Source organism: Balaenoptera ricei, chromosome 20, assembly GCF_028023285.1.
Source record: "Balaenoptera ricei isolate mBalRic1 chromosome 20, mBalRic1.hap2, whole genome shotgun sequence".
Classification (NCBI taxonomy): Eukaryota; Metazoa; Chordata; class Mammalia; order Artiodactyla; family Balaenopteridae; genus Balaenoptera; species Balaenoptera ricei.
The window spans coordinates 54714229-54731832 of NC_082658.1; the positions used below are offsets into that span (position 1 = coordinate 54714229).

At 45.7% G+C, this 17604-nt stretch overlaps 1 protein-coding gene across 2 annotated transcripts; it reads right to left on the reverse strand.

Moving 5' to 3' along the window:
- Window positions 1-12539: 12539 nt before the first annotated feature.
- On the reverse strand, window positions 12540-16388 carry LOC132354890 (asialoglycoprotein receptor 1). 2 transcript variants are annotated; one of them, XM_059907008.1, is made up of 10 exons: window positions 16346-16388; window positions 15839-15940; window positions 15491-15574; window positions 14157-14273; window positions 13934-14029; window positions 13791-13862; window positions 13492-13578; window positions 13231-13382; window positions 13049-13155; window positions 12540-12936 (listed from the first exon to the last, which is right to left on the reverse strand). In XM_059907008.1, the coding sequence occupies exons 3-10, from the start codon at window positions 15555-15557 to the stop codon at window positions 12774-12776; spliced, it is 861 nt and encodes a 286-aa protein (XP_059762991.1). In that variant the 5' UTR covers window positions 15558-15574; window positions 15839-15940; window positions 16346-16388; the 3' UTR covers window positions 12540-12773. The 2 variants fall into 2 exon arrangements, with proteins under 2 accessions (XP_059762991.1, XP_059762990.1); XM_059907007.1 differs by lacking the exon at window positions 16346-16388 and adding an exon at window positions 16045-16197.
- Window positions 16389-17604: the final 1216 nt, after the last annotated feature.

The window sequence follows — 17604 nt, forward strand, 5'->3', positions numbered from 1 at the left end:
ACCGCAAAGTGATTCAGTTATATATATATTCTTTTTCAGGTTCTTTTCCATTATAAGTTACTACAAAATAATGAATATAGTTCCCTGTGCCATACAGTAGGTCCTTGTAGTTTATCTATTTTGTATATAGATATTGGGTCCCAATTCTTTTAATGTGTTGCTGGATTCCATTTGCTAATATATTATTTAGTATTTTTGTATCAATATTTATAACTAAAATAGCTAAATTATTTTTTTGTGTAATTTTTATTAAGCTTTGGAATTAATGATGTATTGCCTTAATTAAAATAATTTGGAGATTTCTTTCCCTCTTTTTCTGTGCCCTGGAACAGTATCCATATAATCTCTAAAGGTTTGTTAGAATTTTTTGCAAAGCCATCTGAGTCTGATCCTTTAGGGGAAGCTATTGGCTCTTTGAAAACTACTTCTTTTATTAGAAATGTCTATTAGAAATCCCTATCCCTAATGTCAATTAGAAATGTCTATGTTTATTAGAAATCCCTAACTCTTCTGGGATATTTTTGATGAATAATATTTTTTTAGAAAATGATGCAGCTTTTCAAATTTGTTTTTTATGAACAACAAATGAATTAACGTGTATTTTCATCTTCCCTCCTTCCTTCCCTCAACTCTACCACCGAATTTCTGTTTCAGTCTTATTTCTACGCTAAATATATTCAACATTCACTACCTTCCTCTCACTAAAATTTACTCAGTTATCCCTTGGTTGACTCAAGTTCATCCTCTAGTAACTTCTTTAAGAAGAGCTCATGATGGGAATTCCCTGGTGGTCCAGTGGTTAGGACTATACACTCTCACTACTGAGGGCCCGGGTTCAATCCCTGGTCGGGGAACTGGAATCCCACACACACACAAAAAAAGAGCTCGTGAGAACAATATTTCCTGAGATCATACATGTTCAAAACTGTCTATGGTTTAGAGAATAAAAAGACAAGCCACAGTCTGGGAAAAAAATATTTGTAAAACATATATCTGATAAAGGACTTGTGTCCAAAATTTACAAAGAACTCTTAAAACTCAACAATAAGGGACTTCCCTGGCAGTCCAGTGTTTAAGACTCTGTGATTCCACTGCAGGTCGGGGAACTGAGATTCCACATGCCACACGGTGTGGCAAAAAAAAAAAAAAAAACAACAACACCTCAACAATAAGAAAACAAACAACCCAAATGAAAAATGGAGAAAAGATTTGAACAGCCACCTCACCAAAGAAGACACACAGATGGCAAAGAAGTATCTGAAAAGATGCTCAACATTATTTGTCATTAGGGAATTTTACATTAAAACAACAGTGGGTACCACTACACACTTATTAGATGGCTAAAATCCAAAACACTGGCAACAAATGCTGGCAAAAATGTGGAGCAACAGGAACTCTCCTCATTGCTGGAGAGAATGCAAAAATAGCACAGCTACTTTGGAAGACACTTTGGCAGTTTCTTACAAAGCTAAACATAGGCTTACCTTACAATCCAGTAATCATGCACCTAGGTGTTTACCTAAATCAAGAGAAAACTTAGGTCCACACAAAAATCTGTACACGAGTGCCCACGGTAGCTTTATTCATAATTGCCAAAAATTGGAAGCAACCAGAATGTCCTTCAATAGGTGAATGGATAAGCAAACTGTGGCACTTCCATGCAATGGAATATTATTCAGTGCTAAAAAGAAATGAGCTATCAAGCCAAACAGGAAATTTAAATGCATATTACTAGGTGAAAGAAGCCAGTCTAAAAGGCTACATAGTATATGATTCCAACTCTGTCAAATTCCGGGGAAAGAGAAACTATTGAGGCACTAAAAAGATCAATGGTTGCCAGAAGGAGTTGGGGGTGGAGGAGAGAAAACTGTCAGTGACCTTTTTATAAAATCCCAACCCATGTTTTCTTTCCCTGACTATCTTGTGCCATCTCTTCTGGCATTCGATATGGGTCTGCAGACATCCAAGGCTAGCCTGATTTTTATCCCCTTATAAGTGACTTGACTTTTTTCCTGGCTGTTCAAAAAATTCTGTATTTTTTAAAATACAATAACTTGATCAGTTTTCCCTGGCATAGAGCTTTTTCTTTCCCTGTACAGATTCAAGTCTCTTTTATCTCAGAAAAACTGTCTTGAAATCATGTATTTAAATGTGTGTTCCCCCAATTTCATTTTCATTTCTCTAATGTTTGTGATGTTTTTCTTCCATTGCTTCTTGAAATTCAGCCAGCTCTCATTCCATCTGCCCCTGTTGTCCCGTAATCTCTTTTCTGAGCTCTTGCACCTCTGCCTTCGTATCTTCCTTCATCAGGATGATTGCTTAATTAATTTTTTTTAATCCCTAGGAAAATGTTCAATCAGTGTTTTCAGCTGCTCCCTGGCAAAATTTTTTCTGGTGGGTACTCTTCCTCTACTTGTGAATTTTATGGCTGTCTCCCACATTTTTTTCCCTTTGGTATATCTTCTCAGTGCTGTGCTAGTGACTGTCTTGGACTCGTCATTGAATGAGCTGGATTTTCCTAGGTCAATATTTGCACAGTGTCCTTCCCAGCATCATAGCCCAAAGGCTCTCTCCTCAGCTGCTTCCTCTAAATAAGGCCCAACTGTGGGAGTCTTTGTGGAGCCCCAACTCCTCTGCTTCACTGAACAGACAGTGAACAGAATAACCTCACTCCCTCCAGTTCCTGCTTCTTGCTCTACCCCGAGGATACACCAGAATGGTCCTCTCACCTTCCGGAACCATATTTTTGCTCAGACTTTCAGAAAGTTGCAGCCCCTCCATCCTCTTGCCATGTTCCCACCTTCCCTTTCTCCTAATCACAATCTCTGCCTACTCACAGCTGGAATTTTGCTGTCTGTGGATAGGTCTATTTTCTCATTTTATTGAAAATGGAATTTTCCATTCTCTTTATTGCTTTTATGTGATTTTCAAGCAAAGCATTTAAAGTTGACTTTTCTGCAGACGTGTTTGAATTGGAAGTCCCTTTTGGAGATTTGAGGATGTTAGAACGGCAGAACGGCTAGCAGCAATGGTTATGGCCTCATGGAGAAGCAGATCTGGGAGAAAGATGCCAACATGCAGAAAAAGACAGAGCATCCTAACAGCGTTTGGGTTCCTTCCAGGAGCCTCAAAGATCAGCTCCACCCCTGTCCTTCACAAGGTTTGGTTTTATGAGTCAATAAATTCTTCTTTTGGTTTCTGCCACTTCCAAAAAGGGAGTTCTGACTAATACAGGATGTAGCCACACTCCCTGGTAATCTTTTCCTTGTTTGCTTGGTTTCTCCAGGTCCCGCTGCCCCAGCCTGACACATAACACAAGGTGACTCTTGTCCCCCAGGAGGAGCATAAAATAGGCCACCACTATAAACCAGCATCACACATGCCAGGATGCAAGAAATGGTCAACAGTTGGAAGCCTTACAGCCTTTTACCTCGTCCAGAGGCATACCAAGTCCATCCTCCATGCCACGTTCCCTTTTTCCTCACCGTGTTGTCTCTGCCCTGCGTTCCCGTTCCACCTTGGACATCGTTTCCAGGCTTGGCTGGTTATCCCAAGGCTGCATCCAAGCTCTCAGAGGGATGTATTGGCTAGTGGTCCTGGACCCACAGAAAAGGCATTTCAGAGATAGAGGGCTTACTATAAAATGATAAAAGATTCAAAGATTCTTTAAAGATATAACAACTGTAGAATTATATGAACTTAATGAAATAACCTCAACAAATATAAAGGGAAAACTTGATAGAACTACAGAGAGAAACTGACAAATCCACCATCATGGTGGAGGATTTCAGCATGCTTCTTGCAATTACTAATAGATCAATGCCTCCCCTCTCAAAATAGCAAAGATATGGAAGATCTGAAAAACCCAATTTTAAAACTTGATTTAATGACACATATAAAAGCCTGCTCCAAAGAATTAAAAATTACACAGTCTACTCAAGCACACCTGGAATCTACACTAAATTGGCTGAGTAACAGGATGGAGGCAAGTCTCAACAAGTCTCAGGGAAGGAATATCATATAGACCTCTCACCAAACCTCAGTGAGTAAGAAGCCATTAACAAGTAGAGAAATTTAAACATTCTTGTACAGTTGGAAATTTAAAAACCCACTTCGAAAAAAAAAAAAAAAAACCCACTTCGAATGTCTTATAAATAAAAAAAAAACCCAACAAATTTTAAATATTTAGAATTGAGCAATATTACAAATATTACACATCAAAACTTGTAGGATGCAGCAAAAGCAGAACATAGGAGAAAACTTATATTCTCACGTCTTTTTATTAGAAAGCACAGACTGGACTTCCCTGGTGGTCCAGTGGCTAAGATTCCGCGCTCCCAATGCAGGGGGCCTGGGTTCGATCCCTGGTCAGGGAACAGCTCCAGCCTCATTCCCTCCAGTTCCTGCTTCTTGCTCTACCCTGAGGATACACCAGAATGGTCCTCTCACTTTCCGGAACCATATTTTTGCATACTGCAACTAAAACCCGGCACAGCCAAAATAAATAAATAAGAAAAGCATAGACTCAATAGCCTTCTTTAGAAGTTAGGAGTGGGGGCTTCCCTGGTGGCACAGTGGTTAAGAATCCACCTGCCAATGCAGGGGACACGGGTTCGAGCCCTGGTCCGCGAAGATCCCACATGCCGCAGAGCAACTAAGCCCGTGCGCCACAACTACTGAGCCTGCACTCTAGAGCCCGTGAGCCACAACTACTGAGCCCGTGCGCCTAGAGCCTGTGCTCCGCAACAAGAGAAGCCACAGCAATGAGAAGCCCACGCACCTCAACGAAAAGTGCCCCCGCTTGCCGCAACTAGAGAAAGCCCGCGCACAGCAATACAAGACCCAATGCAGCCAAAAATAAATAAAAATAAAATAAAATAAATAAATTTATAAAAGTTAGGAAAAGAACAGAATAACTCAAAGAAAGCTGAGAACCAAGATTAATTAAATAGGAAACAGAGACTCACCAGAGATTATCAGCAAGGCCAAAAGGTTGTTTCTTTGAAATTGACTGAGAACACCAATCACGAAAAAAACGGAATTCAAAAGGAAATATAACTCCAGATATAGCAGAGATTAAAAAGAAATGGAATACTATAAACAATATTGGGACATTTGAAAATAAAAATAGAATGGACAAATTACTAGAATAAGTATAACTTTCCAAAAGTTACTCAAGAAGAAATAGAAATCTGAAAATTTTGTAATAGCAAAGCCTTGAAAACAACCCAGCTGAGCATCAGAAGGAAAATTAAAATGGGAGAGAGGGAGATTGTAGTAGTCAAAAAATGGAACCCTTTTGCGGTTTTTTATGGACATAAAAATATTTCTACATACATTGACATGGATACATCTCACAAACAAAATGTTGGATGAATAAAAGCAATTTGTAGAATGATTTATAAGTAAGATATTATGTATATAAAGTCTAGAAACACACAAAATAATGCTAGCCTTTGGTAATGGGCACATATTATGTAAAAAAATTAAAACACAAAAACTTGAGAACCACACTCGTTAACTTCAGGGCAGTTTGTTTACCTAGGAAGAGAAAGGGACAGGATGGGCTTGGAAACAGATACGCTGGTGGCTTTAAATGAGTAGGTATCTCTTTTAAAATATATCAGAAATACATGTGGCCAAATATTAAGAGCTATGAAAGCTAGATGCTGGGTATATGGATTATTTTTCTTCTGTTTTTTTGTAGGTTTGAAATATCTCTTAATATTAATTTTTTTATTAAAAAGAGACTAGGAGGTGAGGAAGTGAAGACAACGAAAAAGCAACTCAAAGAGTTTTGCTCTAAAGAGAAGCAAAGAAGCTGGGAATTCGCTGAAGTGGTCCGTGTTCCAGAGAGTGGGCGTCTGAGGTGGGAGTGGGGAGAGTTTGTTTGTAACTTGTGGGAATGGTTCAGCAGGGAGAGAAAACTCATGGGTGCAGAGGGGAGGGAAGCCCTGGAATCAGTGAGGAGGTGTGTCTTTGATAGGAGCAGAGAGGCTCCACTGCCGTTAACAAAAGGGAAGGAGAGGTGTGTGGGTGGAGATGCAGGCGTGGGAGTTGGTACCTGGAGGTGGGAAAGTGAGTGTCTCCTTAGCTGCTGTAACACCGATCTTGGTGGTTTAGCATCACAAAGCGTGCTTCTCACTCACATCACAGGACAAAGGAGGACAAGTTTCCTCAGTGGGGTGGCTTAGGGGTCCAGGCCCCTCCCATCGTTAGGGCCTCCTTAGGATCCCTTCCATCTGGCCAGCTGAGAAGTAAAGAGACAGAATGAGAAGGACCAAGTGGGACGCATCATGGCCAGGCCTGGACACACACTACAGAAGTAGCACTGGCCAGAAGCCAGTCACATTGACCCAACCTACCTCCAATGGAGGCTGGGGTGTGAATTCCCCCACGACTGGTGAGAGGAGATGAGATCAGTGCCTATCCAGGTGGTCTCCACCACGGAGTATGGGGCGGCGGGGTGGCGTGGGCTTCTCATCAGACCAGACATTTTCTCAGTGAAGTAAGAAGCAAGGTCATTGACTGAAAGTGAGGAAGGATCAAGAGAGGGAAAATTATGAAACAACGATCTTGGAGAAATGGAGAGCAGATCAATGAATAGAACCTGCAGGAATGTCGGGCAGTGATGAAGAGTCACTTGAAGTTGGTCACAATTTTAAAGTCAGACAGGTCATCATGTGCTGGTGTTTTTGTTGTTATTGGAACTGCTTCATACAGCCACATCCACCTGCCTGGGTGAAGGACCAGAGCAAGAGGAAAAGAATTTAACTGGGGTTGGAGTTTTGCCTGGTGAGAAAGACAGAGGGAAAGAGGAGCAAGGGAATTCAGGGTATGAAAGGATTATAATTATAATTTTAATTATAGTTGCTTCAAGCTCATGGAGAAGGGCAGTGAACATGACAAGGGAAAGATGATTTGAAGGAGCCACAAGAAGCCCCTGCAGTGTCCTCAGGAGACAAGCTTGCCTACATGGCTGTGTCCAGGCCAGGAAACTCTGAGGAAGGTTTTGAACCACTGGACCTTGCACGATTTGCTTAAGAGCAGTCATGTCCGGGCAGGAGTCTGGGCCCCGTGCAGAAGAGGCTAGTGTGACCACCCCACTGTTGATGGGAGGCATCCTTGGATGGCACATGGGGCTCATTTTCCAAGAGGTTAGGAAGTTGGCTGCAACATCTGTGAGAGGTAGATTCTCTCTTCTCCTTCAATTTGCAAACCATATTGGGTGCATCAAAGTGTACAGGCAGCTTACTTGAATAAGTAGTTTTCATGTTTTCAATACGCAGTTTTGAAAAATGAAGATTCTCCTACATTTTTTTAGATTTACAACTAGGAAACCTTCCTCATATTAACAATCCATTTATATGTATTTTCCTTAAAGTATTCTAATGCCTATTTTCCAAGCATGGTTCTGCCCTGATTGGCTTTTTATTCTGAGAGGTTATGCAACATTTGCTTCATGATAAACTTTGAGGTCAGTTCCTATTAAATGAGTCCTTGTGCAGACAGCACATTCAGTAGCCTTATCCTTTCGATGGAATACTGTACCATATGCTCAACTCTGAAAACCTTGAACACGGCCAAAATCCATAAAGATTATAAAAGCAAACTAAGCTGTGAACCTATAGTACATGTAGGCATTTAGCTAAGGATAGCAATTCAAACTGACCGGCATCCATTCAAAACAAGTTCCTCCTTCAACCTTATTTTTACTTGAAATCTGCTAGAAGAAACAGCAAACTGAAATTTGTTCTATGCACAAGTTAATACCACTGGCTCAGCAAATACAAGTTAGTGTGCTTTGGGCAGGAGACTTTTTTTGTAATGGAAAAAACGCACTACCAAGTAAGAGGACAGATTTTTGCTTAGAGCAGGAGGCCCTTTATTACTGCTGCAGAAAACAAAAGCCTGGCTGCGTTGATGTTTGACACTCACCTTTACTGAAATCTACATGATGCTTTTTGCTGGGTTTTTGTACACGTGAATATTGTCAAGCTGTGAAAGAAAATGGCTGGAGGTGTGCTTTGTGTGAAAGATGAGCAATAAAGTATTTGTACTTGCAAAAAAAAAAAAAAAGTTTACTGGCATCGAGTAGGGAAAGATATGAAGAAAGCCCAGAAATTGCTGAAGATCCCTAAGAGCAACCAGATACCTATTGACCTCAAAAGCAAAACCTAGAAGATGGCATCATTTGTGAGGAAGAATGTTCCAGTGACGGGGGGATTTTTCGGAGGCTTTTGGCTTGGCATGGTATCCTTAGGAGGACAATTCCACTTCCATTGTCCCTGGATGGGTTTTTTCCCTTCCATCGTTCATCAAAATGTGCCAGTTGTGTTTCCCAACCAGCAGCCTCTACACTCCATCAAGAGACACTGAGTAGGAAATGGGGGAGCGGACGTATAAAAAAAAGAGAGAGAGAGAGAGAGACACTGTCTCCTCCTCTTCTCCTGGGTCCTCCTCCCTGCCATGGCAAATCTGAATGGCTTTCTACAGACGTCTGTTGGTACAGGCTAACTAATATGGCCCTAACATGAACTTGATGACCATGGAAGAGACCCTTCTCCAGCACATGCCTCACTTGGCTAATCTCTAGGTCAGCAAGAATGTTTCTTCTCCCCCCCCACACCCCGTAAGATACTTACCAGAATTGTTCCAAGATGTGTCATGTTCCAAGATGTGTCACCTTGGAGGTTGAGTGGATCCTCAAATGCTATTCCAAACTGTTGATTTGGAAAAGAAGTAGCAAGTGCATAGACCTGGTTATTATGTGCTGCGTGGAAATTAACTGAAAGCATTTGCCTTTAAGTATGAAATATTTTGGCATCTAGGTTTCTACTTTCCTTTTTAGTTGGTTTTAGATTACAGAAACAGAACTGTTGGTACCTGCTATTATTATCCTGACAAAAATGGCAACATAAGCACTATAATTGAAAAATCTGAATATGGGCAAATTTATGCTAAATGTATGTGCTGAAGGTATGGTGTTTGGTGGAAGGTCCTTAGGGAAATCAGTTGATTTCCAGACGGTGAGTCATTTAGGGGCATTAAGATATTATCCACAGGAGGACTTCCTTGGTGGCACAGTGGTTAAGAATCCGCCTGCCAATGCAGGGGACACGGGTTTGAGCCCTGGTCCGGGAAGATCCCACTTGCCGCAGAGCAACTAAGCCCGTGCGCCACAGCTACTGAGCCTGCGTGCCACAACTGCTGAAGCCTGCGTGCCTAGAGCCCGTGCTCCTCAACAAGAGAAGCCACCGCAGTGAGAAGCCCGCGCGCCGCAATGAAGAGTATCCCCTGCTCGCCGCAACTAGAGAAAGCCCGCGTGCAGCAACGAAGACCCAACACAGCCAAAAATAAAAATAAATAAAATAAATAAATTTATTAAAAAAAAAACTTGCCTTATGGCCCAGTATTTGCTCAATTTTTTTAAAAATGTACCAGTATACTTGAAAAGAATGAGTATTCTGTAGCTGTTGAGTGCACTATACTAAATGTGTCCATTGGATCATTATACTTCAACCTGGCACTCAAAACATCTGTATACTTAGTGATTTTTCGGTCTGCTTGATATATCAATTACCAACAGAGGTGCATTACAATCTCCTACTATGAATATAGATTTGTCTATTCTTTTTGTACTTCCAGATTTTTTATTTCATGTATTTTGTGGCCATGTTATTCTGTGCACATATATTTAACACTGGTGTATCTTCCTGTTGAACTAAACCTTTTATCATTAGGAACCGACCCTCTTTATCTCGAATAATAATTTTTGTTATAAAGTGTACTTTATAAGAAAATTATTTGGGAACTTCCCTGGTGGTCCAGTGGTTAAGACTGCATGCTCCCAATGCAGGTGTCCTGGGTTCGATCCCTGGTCAGGGAACTAGATCCCACATGCATGCCGCAACTAAGACCCGGCACAACCAAATAAATTAATTAATTTTTAAAAATAAGATAATTATTTGGTTAGAATTTTCCTAATATATCTTTTTCATATTTTCGCTTTCACCCTCTCTCTTTAGATGTGTCTCTTGGGCATGTGGTTGGACTTTACCTTTTATTCTGTCTGTAAGTTCATGTCTTTTAAAAACATAATTTAGGGAATTCCCTGGCAGTCCAGTGGTTAGGACTTGGTGCTTTCACTGTAGTGACCCGAGGTTCAATCCCTGGTGAGGGAACTAAGATTCCCGCAAGCCACACGGTGCAGCCAAAATAAATAAATAAAGAGATAGATAGATAGATAGATGATAGATTATTTAGTCTTTTGTATTTAATATAATCATCAACATATTTGGATTCATAACTAACACTTTATTTTGATTTTTCTTATCTACCTGTTCTGTTTTTCTCTCCTTTCCTGCCACCCTTTAGATTGTTTTTTCTTCATTTTTCCCCTTTATAAATTTGGAAGTTAAAAGCTCTGTTTCTAAGGGATTAACCTAAAAATTACAACAATGGTAGGAGAAACTGTCTGTATTCTGCTGTTTCAGACAGTGTTACATAATTATATCCTCTATATCTGTTCTTCTGTAACCTTTTTCCTTTCTAAAATCATGTACCTGTGTTTCCTTTATTCTCCTTCATATTTGTTTGTTATTTACCTTTTCTAAGAATCAGATTTCGTTTTTACTGATGATATCTACATTTTTATTTTCTAGTGCATTAAGTTTTGCTTTTTTCAAATGTCTTATGTTAAAAATAAGCTTATTTCCATTTCAGCCTTTCCTATTTTTTTTTAAAATTAATTTATTTACTTTTGGTTGTGTCGGGTCTTTGTTGCTGCACGTGGGCTTTCTCTAGTTGCGGCTAGCGGGGGCTACTCTTCATTGCGGTGCGCAGGCGTCTCATTGCAGCGGCTTCTCTTGTTTTGGAGCACCAGCTCTAGGCGTGCAGGCTTCAGTAGTTGTGGCACACGGGCTCAGTAGTTGTGGCTCACAGGCTCTAGAGCGCAGGCTCAGTAGTTGTGGCACACGGGCTTAGTTGCTCCGCGGCATGTGGGATCTTCCAGGACCAGGCATCGAACCCATGTCCCCTGCATTGGCAGGCGGATTCTTAACCACTGTGCCACCAGGGAAGTCCCTTCCTATTTTTTTTAATAAATGTGCTTAAGGCTATATACTTTTCCTCTGGGGAATTGCTTTATACCATCCCACAATCTCAGTATGTAGTGTTCTTCTTGTTCACTTCTAAACCACTTGACTGTTTCATTTTTATTTTTTTTTAAACCCAAGTTATCTAGAAAGATGGTGAGTCATGTATATGTTGATAGATCTTTTTTGGCTATACTTTTGTGTTTATTTCTAACTTTATTTTGTTGTGGTCAGAGCATTGCTCCTTTTTAGAATTAGTGGAGGTCTTACCTGTGGGTTAATTTGTCCATTTTGGTTGATAAACCCATAAGTGTCCATAAAGTCTTCATCTGTTTGTCCTGTTAACTCCCATCTGGGTTGTGGATTCTATTTGCTGTGGTTTTCTCTTCCATGGTATTGGTTTTCCTCCCATGTTGGTGATTCTGGGTTGTGGGTTCACCTTTACATTTGTTGTATTTGTTACCTAACTGTGGATGCTGCTTCTGTTCACATTGGGGTGGTTCTGTTCCTGGGGGCATTGCTGGAGGTAGGATGATCCCAGTGAAACCAAGCAGGACCCTGCGGGGACCTCCCAGATACAAAAGCCCCTCCATGTCCCTTGTCTCTTGTTTGTTAAAAAAAAAAAAAAAAAGCTGTACTCTCCCAAGCCTCCCCTGAGTCACAAAAAAACAAGCTTAAGAAGTTAATGATTAGGACAATAGAGTCACAGAATCTTTAGTTCCTCCCTGAAGGACATAGACAATAGTGTCTGAGGCACACTCCTGAGTTGTTTTGCAGATACTAAAACCACCACCAAATGGAAAAAGTTAACTGCACGATGACCAGGCTGTAGTCATGACATAAGCTGCTCCATCTTGTACAATTCAAGAACTGGTCTCAAGGAAATGGGAACAAACCGACCCTGGAACTGAAGATTAACTCTACTTGAAACAATCAAGATGATGCTGATCAGACCTCCGCATGACCAATGTCAAGGTGATTATCAGAGTAAACTGTGCTATTCTGCATGTAGCCCCCTGCCCTGCCTATGTACCCATGAAACTCCCCTTTAAAACCTTGTGCGCCCTGATCAGCAAGGGGAAGTTGCTTCTTTGGGACATGAATCCACCTTCTCCCCAGGATTGCCAGCTTCCTCAGTAAAGCTATATTTCCTTTTACCCAGCACTTGTCTCTCAGTATTGGATTCTTGAGAGACAAGCAGCCGAAACTGAGTTCAGTAACACCAGTAACAATGTCGCTTTACACCTGAGACTCAGGGAGCAGAATAACTTGCCCTAACTCACATACCTGTAAATAAGGAATCCAGGCCACCTGGCCCAAAGCCCAGACAGTTCTCAGGATGACCCGCTGCCTGCCCAAGGCTATCTAGTGCCAACCTGCCCAATCCCAATTTCTAATCCCCAACAACAAGACAACTCAGAATGTTTCATATATTTCTCTTCTTTTTACTCTAAAAAACAAGTTGACAGTAATAACCTGCAAACCACAGAAAGTGGCATGGGTTTCAATCTCTTCGCCCCTCCAAACATCAGTCTACATTCCTCAGACACCACCCTTCCCCCTTCCCTCCAAATCTTAGATGAAAATCCAGAAGCCCCCAGATAGGAGGGTCCCCAAACCAGGAGCCCTATGGCAGGTAAAGGCATTGAGGAAATAAATTAGGGGGAGAGGAGGCTGCTAGCTTTCGCTGTCCCTGTCCCGCTGTGTCTCGCAGACCCACCGGTAGGGCCTCTGACAGACGTCATCGTTCCAGCGGCCGTCATCTGTGAAGTGGGCACAGTCCTCACCTCCTCCGAGCCCGTGCCCATACCAGTCGTCCGGCTGCTCTGGTCTCCAGTTCCTAAAGAGACCAGATGGATGCAGGCCCGAGGGGCCCAGACCCTCAGCCAAGCCGAGCAGCCCCCGGCGCGCTGGGACCCGCCAGGCTGGGACGGTGGGGCGCACACACTCACTTGAAGCCCGACTCATAGTCCGTCCCGTCTACCCATTTCCAGGGCCCGTTTTGGTCAGTGAGGCCCATCCAGGTGTTCACAGGGCCCATGTGGTGCTGGATAAATTTCTGGGGAGAGAGAAGGGGCTGGTGATCTCTCCTTAGACCTGCCAGCCTCCCAGCCGAGCCCTGCCAGGCCCTCACCTGCTCCTCCCAGGAGCCCACCACCACCAGGTGGGCGTCCTCCAGCTGGCAGTACTTCTCAGCCTCGGGCCAGGGCTTCCCCGAGCGAGAGAACCAGTAGCAGCTGCCTTCATGCTCCACCCAGTTCACGGGGCAGCAGGTCCTTTCAGAGCCTGCGGGGGGGGGGGGGCGGGGGGGCGGGGCGGGGGCAGGCAGAGGGAGGGTGAGGGGCTGAGCGGAAGTGGGCAGGAAAGCGGGGCCGGGCAGCACCCACCCCCTCACCGTTGCCCTGGAGGACGGCCATCTGACAGCTCAGGCTTCGCAGGTCAGACACAAAGTGCTTCACGTGGAGCAGCAAGCTGGAGTGATCTGGGGAGACAGAGTGCAGAGGGGGAGGGGAATGAGTGGGGGAGGGCAAGGAAGTCAGGATGAAGGCTGGGGCTGGGAAGGCTCTGTCATCTGCGTGCTGGGGCGTGAAGATGGATCACAGACGCTCCTGCCGTAAGGCCCCTCGGTTTGGCCTGAGAGACCCCTGTATCCTGCACGCGGAAGCCTGCGCGCACACAGGCTCCCTCGCTGACCTTCACTCAGGTCCTGCTGCTGTTTCTCCAGCTGGGACTCCAGGGACTTCATCTTTCTGCCCACATTTCCTCCTAGAGGAGAGACTTGCTCAGTGTCCCAGTGTCCCTACGTTCCCAGCCCCCCCAGCCCCAGCCCTCCTCACCCTGGACGCTCAGGGCCTTGACCTTGGCCTCCGTGCTCACTGTGAGGTTGCTGAACGTTTCTCTCAGGGCCCGCAGCTCCTCCTGCAGCTTGGAGTCTGGGCAGAAGAGGGTGTGGATAGGACAAAATTAGGAGGTTGTGTCCACCATCACAGCAGCCAGCACGTCCCCTACCCACCCACCCTCAACATTGCTCCCTTCCCAGCCCACCCCTGGGGAACCCACTCTGGGATCCGATCACACAGACAACCACCAGCAGCAGGAGGCTAAGGCCGATGGAGATCAGGATGAGGCTGGGTCCGGAGCAGAGACGCCGAAAGAGTGAGTGGGTAGGAGGCGGCCCTGTAAGAGGAGAGGATATCAGGAGCCTGGGGCAGCTCTGGGGTCCTAGAAGGAGAGCAGCCTGAGCCTCCTCTAGCCGACTAGGAGGAACGTTATCGATGAAGAAATTCGGGCGGTGGGTGGCCCGGAGAAGCCAGAGGCAACTGGAGGTGGGGAGGGGCGCGAAGCTTTGACCCGCCGGAGCCCTACCCAGGCCTTGGGCCTTTGCTGACACCTGCTGGCCGGGCTGAGTCACTGCAGCCTCAGAACTCAGCCTGGAGGATGGATGGAGTTTGCGAGCTGGAGGAGACTGGTTAGGGGGGGACCGCCTTGCAGGTGGGGCAAGAGGAGTGGATTTCTTGGTTTCCCGTCGAATCCCACTCCTCTTTGGCTGCGCGCAGGGAAAGAGGCGGAGTAACCAGACTTCAGGTCCCTCAAGTTGCTCCCACCCGGGAGCCCTGTCCCTGTGAGCTGGAATATGGGGGCTTCCCCTCCATTTTTGCCGTCAGTCCCTTCCCCCATCGAAGGTCGCTGCCCACTCCCATCCACCAAGAACTTCATCCTGGCTCAGCCGAAGCAACATCCCTGCTCGCAGGAGAAAGAAAGGGGGCTTGCTTTTTGATGTAAGAGAGCCTCATCCTCCCCCAACCAGAGATCCCTCAGAGCCGTCGCAGAAATCTTCCCCTTGACCAAACTGATCCCTGGCACCAATGCACTCACGCACACTCACACACTCACACACACTCACGCACTCTTACACACACTCAGCACACTCACACACTAACACGCACTCACACACACACTCAGCACACTCACACACTAACACTCACGCACTCACACACGCACACTTACACAGACTCACACACTCTCACACACACACACACTCACACAGTTGGCCAAGGCTCACAGGGTGTTGAAAGAGGAAAGAAGAAGGAGGCCTAACTTCTTCCAGTTAGTCCCACGCCCCTGGGCGCCCCCCTCCCCAGGGTCCTGAGAAGTCGGTGACAAGGTGAGGGACAGGAGGGTCACGCAGAAGCCTGGGGGCAGCCGTCACCAGGAAAGGAAATCCAGCCCTACACCCTGCACCTCCCCTGAGAGGGGCGGCTCAGACGCGGTGTCCCTGGGAGTGGGGCAGACCCAGGGAGAGTCGGGGTTACAGAAAGAAGCAGGAGCTGAGTGGAGGGAGCGAGAGCCACCTAATGCTCGCCTTTCAGAAATGGGGGGAGGCCTCTCCTCACTTTTTCTGTGCTGATGGTCATTCTCCTCGTTGTCCAGATGCTGAAGATCTTGATACTCCTTTGTCATGGTAGGGCTGGCTGGACCTGGGATCAGGTCAAGGCTGGGGTTAGGGCTGAGGCTACGGCGGAACAGAGTTGGGGTGTGTGGTCCAGTCCCTTTCTAGGTGATCAGCAGCTGCACGGAGACCTTTCTTCTTGCTCCCATTCCCTCCCAGGCCTGACATCCAAAATCCATCTTCTACAGTTTTCCCACTCCATCCCCAGCCCTCCTGACATGGGTCCCCTCCATCCCCTCCCCCACCCCACCCCCCAGTTAGTCCCCTCCCACAGCCTTTCTTCCCCTTTTACTTGCTGAAGGTCTCAAGGTTGACTCCTGGGTCCCTCGATGCTGCGCAGATCCAAGGCTAAGAAACGGGCTGAAGCCTGGCGGATTAGGGTGCGCAGACAGCCCTGGATGGTGGGAGAGGAGGGGGCAGGGTCCATATGAGGGCCCTGAGCCCTGTGCGTCTGCCTGTCTGTGCGTCTGCGTGTCTATGTGTCCAAACACACCAAACCTGGCATCTCCAGTGCCCGGGACTTTGGACGTAAACAGAAGTAGAACTGGATTTGGAACTCTGGGGGTGTGGGGCTGGGAGCGGGGGATGGGTTGCCTCTTCTTTTCTTCCCAGGGATGGGGAGTCTCCCCGGTCTGTCCCCATTCCTTGTATGCAGTCACCTCACTCATGGCACCGTTTGGGAGGGGGCCAGGCCAGGAGGGGCCAGGGTGAAATTTGCGGTTTCCCCTCTGCCCCTCCCCCCTTTCACTTCCTGCCTCTGAATTTCCCAGAATTGGTGGTGTCTCCAAATATCCCTGACCGGGATCAGAGGGGCCGATCTCTGCTCTTGCCCAATCCAGGCCTGTGACCCTGGCATCTGAGCCTGGGCCCGGCTTCCCTGGGGCTCAGCCTCCAGACTCCCCAGCCTGGGGCTGAATGGCTTTGCTCTCCGGGGGAGTAAAGTCCTCCCAGCTGCGTAGGGGGCAGTGCGGGGAGAGGCCGGAGGACAGGCTTTTCCCACTCAGCCGGGATTGGTGCCAACAAACCTCCAGTGATTCCTGTGTGCTTTTCCTTCATTACCTCCTCTCATTAGCCCCCCGAGCACATCCCTATTCGATTCGCAGATGAGGAAACCGAGATCCTGAATGGTAAGAGCTTACCCAGGGTCACACTGCAAGGAACAGCAGAGGGAGGACGGGATGTGGGCAGCTGGACTCCAGGACCTGTGTGCTGCCCCCAGAACCAGGGTCCCAGCCCGTCACCATAGCTGGGCCCCGGGGTCCCAGAAATGCTAAAAGTGGTCCCTCACAGCCCCATGGAGAGTTCAGGGAGTGTTGTGTTCAGAGAGGAGTGTCTGGATTGGAATTATGCTAAATTAGAAATTGGGCGATGTTAAAGACGTTAATACGTCTCGCTTTAGGACCAAACGTGAAGTCACAGGAATCCTAGGTTACAGTTATTTCAGTGAGAAAACTAGACCTGAGTTAGGAGAGTTTACATTACATGAGATATTCAGGAACACATCCCTTGCGTAAAATAAGAAGCCCTGGCTGCATGCTCCTTTGTCTGTGTCTTGAAAAGCCCCACGTTGTTTGCATGCACTGGGACTGTGGCCAGTAATTTTGGTGACTGTTGGGCTGTTAATTTGGCTTACTCTGGTATTATCGCTTACGATCTGGTTTATTCAGGCAAACAAACCTACGATGTTTTGGTCAGAATAATGGTCACCCTTACAGGAGTGGTGATTGGAAGGGAACTTCTGGGCGATGGAAATGTTCTACTTCTTGAACTGGATACCAGTTGCAAGGCTGTGTTCAATTTGTAAAACTGCTGATAGCTGTACACTTAAGATCTGTGATTCTTCTGTTTGCATCTTATACAGGAATAAGATGTTCCTGCAAGCTGGTTCTACCCTATAACCATATTCCCAACCCATTGCTTAGGGAGCAGTCCTTGGACCAGTGCCAAAAAATACGCCAAAGCCAACAACTTTAGGGTGAGAGTCAGAGGTGATAAAACACTGTGAAGAAAGCCAGACAAACAACATGAAACACCCGGTGGCTGACTTACAAGCCACCT

Coding starts and splice junctions, on each gene's coding strand:
- LOC132354890 (XM_059907007.1), bottom strand. Junction 15,575..15,838: donor AACCTTGAGACCTTCAGCAA/GTAAAAGGGGAA, acceptor ACCTGATCCCAG/GTCCAGCCAGCCCTACCATG. Junction 14,030..14,156: donor CTGTGTGATCGGATCCCAGA/GTGGGTTCCCCA, acceptor TCTTCTGCCCAG/ACTCCAAGCTGCAGGAGGAG.